The sequence below is a fragment of the Vidua macroura genome, chromosome 9, assembly GCF_024509145.1.
Source record: "Vidua macroura isolate BioBank_ID:100142 chromosome 9, ASM2450914v1, whole genome shotgun sequence".
NCBI lineage: Eukaryota > Metazoa > Chordata > Aves > Passeriformes > Viduidae > Vidua > Vidua macroura.
The window spans coordinates 21,637,713-21,644,416 of NC_071579.1; the positions used below are offsets into that span (position 1 = coordinate 21,637,713).

General features: G+C 37.4%; 1 protein-coding gene across 1 annotated transcript in view; it reads right to left on the reverse strand.

Annotated features, from left to right (window-relative positions):
* ST6GALNAC3 (ST6 N-acetylgalactosaminide alpha-2,6-sialyltransferase 3) overlaps positions 1-2,223 on the reverse strand; it is a 123,877-nt gene extending 121,654 nt beyond the window's left edge. Inside the window, exon 1 of the mRNA XM_053985787.1 lies at positions 2,126-2,223. Coding sequence (XP_053841762.1) covers positions 2,126-2,223 — 98 coding nt within the window. The remainder of the gene's footprint in view (positions 1-2,125) is intronic.
* Between the last annotated feature and the right edge of the window lie 4,481 nt (positions 2,224-6,704).

Sequence of the window (6,704 nt, forward strand, 5' to 3'; positions counted from 1 at the left end):
GAGCGGGAAAACTCTTGCCTTTTGTGCTGACCTCACACTTCTAGGAATTAGGAAACTGTTTTTACACAAACCTCTTTTCATCAGGAGGCAAAACACAATTTCATGTTTACAATGAAATCCATGATCTGAGACTTATTTTGTGAATACACTCAGTTGAATGGGATACCTGCAGTGGAGTAGCACCCAAAAGCCACAATCAGGAGTCAATCTCCATTCTGATAAAAGCTGTAAATTCTTTGGATTCATTATGTCTGCACAGCATCTCAATAGGAGCTAGAGAAAAACATAAAAATTGATAGTTTTCCAAAAGACATTCTCCCAAGCAGTAAAGTTTAATCTCTCACTGATCTGTTATCCTGATAGAATAGTACAGGGACAGTAACATATATATCCCACCCAAACACACATTCCATCATTGTATCACGCTCCTCTCACGCTGGGTGAGCTAACTGAATTGAACTTGACCTTCAAAGCCCTTGGAATGCAACAAAATATCTCTGTTTTCTGACATTTATGGGTGGCTTTTCTGCATGGCTGCTTTTATTGCCTGGAAAATAATGGCAAAAGCTGTGTGTACAAACCCACTACAAACACTGACAAATCACATGAAAGGAAGATAGATTTATTCAGTGTAGATTACTCCACAGCTAATCTAATCAAATCCAAGTTTTACATTTTTAAAGTAGATCAAAAATTCATAGAGTTAGCATTTCAATACAATAGATATATATTACAGCTTTATTTTAATCTGCAAGTGTAATTGAACTGATTTGGATTTTCTGTGCTTTTATTTTTGCTTAAAAAAGCTTTATGTGTTTCATGTGAAAATGCATCATTGAACCAGCATATGCACAAGAATAACCCCATGAAAAATTCATACAGAAGATTATCAATCTCTGTCTAATAAGGCTTAGATAAAAACACATTTGGACATAATTCTATATTAAAATCTGAAAGGGCTACATGTGGAAATGCAAATATATCCTATTTGTGACTTTCTTAAACTTAAACCACTCCTGGCCACTCTATCAGAGCTGATCTAGAACATTTTGATGGAAGAAATGCAACACAGTTGGGCACCTAGCACAGTTTTCCATCTTTCAGTCCGTCAAACATAGATTGTCGTGTTATTTCAAGCCCCTGGTTCCCTGCATACACATTCTACTCATGTGCATGCAAGAAACAAATAAAAGTAGTACAAACTCCCAAAACATTCAAACTGAGTTTAATTTTTGCATAAGACATAATAAAGACATAATCTACTGTCCGGGTACTTGGTTCTGTGACAGCATATCCAGCTACTTGCACCAAACTAAGCCAGCTGTGGAATTTTGTCCCTCCTTCATATAAAGATATCTCTAATTGATTCAAAGGACAGCAAGAGAAAGCCAGAAGCACAATTAAATTTGAACAGGAACAGTAAGATAAATACAATTTTTTAATTCTTTCCCAGGGCCTTTGCGTATGAGTTACTCAATTTGCAAACTCAGGATCCCTCAACTCCCACTTGTGCCAAGTCTGGTGTCACCAAACCCAGCTTGTGAATGTTCTTGCTGACGTCTGTGTGACCCAGTACTGCACCTCTGTAGCTTACAGCCACAAGGGAACATCCTAAGGTGCCAGCTGTGCAAGCCTTGACCTGGACATCAACAAGTTCTCATCTTTATTTCTGCAGCTGGTGCAGGAAGCAGGTTCTGCCCACAACCATTCTGTAAGATGAATATCTTCCACCCACCAACAGCCCTAAGGCCATATATTATCAATTATCTTAAGCACCAATCTGGTCTAAAGCAGTAGAATAAGGCCACCAAAACCTTAATGAACTCATCACAGTGTCCCAGAGGTTACAGAAGGTTTTTTCCTTTCCAGCAGGGAAGCTGCCAGAGACACTGCTGAGGTTAAACACAACCCTTTGCAAGTACTAGGCAAAGATGAGTTGTCCTAAAGTTCATTTAGAACCAGAATCATACTCAGTTACTTCTAAGAACAGATCCTAGACACTTCAACATCTACGATATTCAAAAAGTATGAATGCAGGAATGTTACTCTTACATTTACTGTTTCATATATTTCCAGAGTTTTCCATTATTCCTCTCAAAGGTCTTCACTTTTATCAGTTTTTATCTCCACCCCAGTGCAGGTTAGGCAGCAGTTACCAACACAAGAAGGAATTTGCCCAGGACATAACACCCCACTGCCCTGTGGCCACACGTTACTGGCCATCTTTCATTGTGCCCACATTCTCTGTCAGAATACTTGGGTCTGTAGTAGTTTGTACACTCATTACAAGAGTTTATGATATGTTCCAGTCACTAAGAGTCAAAATATCTATCCCAGTGCCCTAAAAATAAAACAGCATAAGATTTTCTCAGTGAACCTCTTAAGTCTTCTAGCCATAAATCTCAACAAATAATGCTGTTTGTTTAAATTAACACCACTATACAGATTAATGAGACAAGTTGTCCACCAGTCAGGGGAGGGACACAAAGATGCATCCTAATGTATTTCATTTCCAGGTTCATTCATTTAAGTGTTATATAATGTGACGTTCACACATTACTGAAGAAGTTAAAAGAACAAAAGGCACATCGCTAATCAGCTGATCATTTATCATTTGATTTTAGATGCCAAAATTAAAGATGCCCTTCCTTTTTCGTTAGATATTTTTGGTACTTTTTTCATTAAATCAAAAATATGTGAGTAATCAGAATATATATCTGCAATTTCCTTGCTTCTGCACATGTAACTAATCCCAGAGTGCTAGAAAATAGATTTAATTAGTTGAAACCTTAGGTCTGTTGGGACTCCCACAACTTAATGCCTAGAAGATCCAGCTTCAGATGTTAATGTTCCAAGACATTAAATCCTGATATTTTCAATTTCTCATTCATAGTTATTCAGCATTCACCATAAATGTCACTGGCCAAATTTCAGCCCGTCTTACTCCATTTCCCTTTGTCTGAAAGCTACTACCTCACTGAGTACCACAACATCTAATTTTATACCCTCTGACTATGCTTAGATACTCTAATCCTCCAAAAGTCACACCGCACTCCCTATTTTGCCAGGTAGTGACTCTACTTCAGCAGCTTCTTACTACCCCACAATACTGTTGTCAAACTTTCCTTTTACATACCTTAAGGAACTGCAGTATTTAATACTTTAATCCCTTCTTTTTGCAGTTATGCACCAACTTCCCATTTAAGTCAAACCTCCCTGTCAGTTTCTCCTTTCATAACTGTTTTTAAGAATCTTGTACTTAACTGTTCTTCATTTATACATAGTCTTCTGTCTAGCTGACTAATTCCAAGCTAAATTCCCTCTGAGAACATGATCTTTCATCTCATAATAATTCTTCTTTTATCCTACTAAATAGCCTTTCTCTTTCTGGAACCAGAGTCCTCTGCAGAGCAGCGAGCGTATGTGTCCCTTTTTTCTGTGGTTTGGCTTTGGTTTCTCTGTTATGACACTTGCTCCTGTGGTTGCTGTGATGGTCATGTGCTGCTGTATTTCAGCCCTGTTAACAGCTTTAAGACTTTGGTACTGAGATCCAGATGTTCTGACTGGAGTTGTGTTAAGAGAAAGAAAGTACTCAGGCCGTGCAAAGCGCCCTTTGTGACAAGAGGCACAGTTGGAAGTTTACAACACTACAGTGAAAGGAGGTGCTTTGGGGGCTACTGGGGGCACCACCTTTTTGGAAGTACTTACCTACAAAGCACTAATTTAAATGAGCTGTCTCTAGATCAGAAGCAGTTTTCTAAACAGACTATATTTAATGTATCTAATTGGTCCTGCCCATTCTCAGAACCAGACCTTTGATATATCTTCTCTCAACTGGATTTAGCAAGGTAATTAAACCAAACTCTTCAATCTTCCACAAATTAAGTCCCACATTCTCCAGATACTCCAGCTTCTCAAGCTCTGCTCTTGTTTTCAGGTCATCCTCCTGGACCACAGGTAGTAAACTCAGTCTTCCAAAAGGGACCTCACTCTGTGTGTTCAGCTATAAATCTGCCCTGACTGAAGGTATTTCATGGTTCAATTTTATTTAGATTCCTGATAATTTTGTGAGTGATCAGCATGCCCATAATGAGTCCTAAGTCATTAGCTAGAAGCAAATGAGCTGTCAGTATGTCAAGCACCATGGTTGCTTGATACTGTTTTTCTAGGGCTTGCCTAATTGATTTTTATTTTTTTTTTTACATTGCAGAACATCCATAGAGTCCTTAGCGTCCTCTGTTACTTTAACTTTGGTATCAACTGTAGAAGACAAATGACCTCCAGAAAGCTGTTACAAAACAACTTTCAGAAATGGTGTCTGTCATGCCAGGCAGGACAGAAAAGGCTGCAGCAGCTTGAATAATAGGAGTTGTTGGGCTTAGGGTCAGATTTTTGGAAAGCACCCTCCACTTTCTGACAGGGAAGTTACTGAAATAGGTCTTGAAAACAGCATCTCAATCTATTTTTAAGCCTTTAGTTACAACTTTAAAAACAGTTTGCAATGGTCCGCTTTAACTCAAACACTTTGGAAGTGTCTCAAGGAAACACGTTGTGGCCAGGCTGTACCATGACAGAAAACCTGCCACAGCGAGGTCACTTCACACAGGAATATTCACTGTGGTTTTAAACAGAGGTAAGGGAAATTTTGATACTAAATGATTTAGCCTCTCAAATTTTGACCAAGACTGACCAACCATGTCATATGTTATCCAGTGAAGAGGAGACGTGTTAGAGGACAAAGTCAGCTACTAGGGTTACAAACATTTTATTTCACCCTTCTGCCTTTCTACACTGAACCTGTCATCTCCTAAAAGCCTTGTACTGTCACCTCAAAGAGACAGCAACTGACACAAGCCACTTTAAAGTGAAAGGAAAAAGATTTTGTGATATCATAAAACTGGGGGTGATAAAATAACAGTAAGTACAGCAAGATATTTGCTGCTCATCTTTCACATCTGTCTTTTCTTGTTGTTATTGGACACTCACAGAAATGGAGAAGTAATGCAGCTTCTCTTGTACACCCAAAATGTTTCCCTTTGGTGATCCAAAGAATACCAAAACTAATAGCAAAGCTCTGCACTGGTTAAAGTTCTCTGAGTTTTCTCTGTCTTCCCTGAAGACAGGAGAGATATAGACATGTGAAATTAATACATAGAAAAATAATTGATAAATTGTTGGACTACTTTACTGCACAGAGACCGAGGAGAATGGAAAATCAGGGAGGTTTTGACAAATCAACTGTGAGGCAAAAACTCCCCTAAACCCAGTCATGGTACATAAGCTAAATTAGAGAATCAAGTCTGCACCATGAAAAAAAATGAAGACCTTAAAAGATCCCCTTTGCCACCTGCAGCAAAAGCAGACCACAGCAGGCAACAGTGCTGACTAGGGGAAAATGTTGTTATTCTATTATATAGGGGTAAATGATTTGCTCAATAAGCTGAACTAAAAGCCCATTAAAAATGGCATGAGAGAGAAAGAAATGATACAATAATAGTCCACTAAGGCACAACTTTAAAATGCAAAGCTATTCAAAATTCGTCAATTACTCTATCTAAAAATCAAACCAGGTAAGGGAGTGACACCACTAAGAAAGCAATTTTTTTTCTTTTTTTTTTTTTTTATTATGCTGTTGTCTAATAATGAGTAAGTTTGGTTTGATTCATTTAAATTCATTCCTCCTAAGCAGCACATTACAACAGTACTGGAATGAGATTTTTAAAAATTACTATTTCATCAAAGGTTTTTAATACCCATCTATGATTTAATTTGATCGCCAAATTTGATCTATAATGATATTAATAGATAAAAAAATCCATAGTAGAGTCCATTATTGTTGAACTTTATCATCTTTTTGAAAGTACAATGGTAAAATTATCTATTAATTAGATTAATTTCAAGGAAGCTTAAATCATCCTGACCCGTGATACTTGCTTGCAAAGCTTTTGTAAGAGAATAATTAATAGGCAATAGTCCAGGAATATTATTCTAAGCAGATGCAAACCTTGAACTTGCAGTCACTAGACTTAAATTCTAACCAGGAATATATCATCTTATGGAAACTCCAACACCCTGGAGGGCTGCAAGAAGGGGAAGAAGAAAAAAAGATCAAAGTAGATTGCTGTTGTTATATACAGCCTGTATTATTGCTTCACATGACCACAAGCTAGAAATGAATCTAAGTGAAAATTTCTGAATTTTAAAAGTTCAAGGTGAGAAGGACTGTGCCACTCAAATAATGGAGCCTTGTTTAAAGAACATATCTTTCAAGGCATTTAATTTGTCACCTATTCTGCTGGAAAAATGTACAGCCTTGGGCAAATATTTAACCCTAAGCAGTAGCTAGCAGTAAATACATACAGCATGGAAGACAAATACAAAACTTAAGCATGATTTTGCTATTTTTCCTCACCCTTCCATAATGACAAATCAATTTCTACAGATTTTGGATTAGATCTTTTCCAAACATTTATCTCATTCCCTGGTCCTAGGTTTAAAAATTTAATTATAAGGTCTTTATGGTAGAATGGCATCCACCAAACAAGGAATGGAAAGGAATCTAGATTAGAATCTTGTATGCACATGTAAATTTTCAACACAAATTAATCCCTCTGTTTTCTGATAGACCGTGTCACACTGAACTGTCTAATAAATTGTAAAATGTTTTCCGTGTTGATGGATGGAGCTCTTACCTGTAAAACATC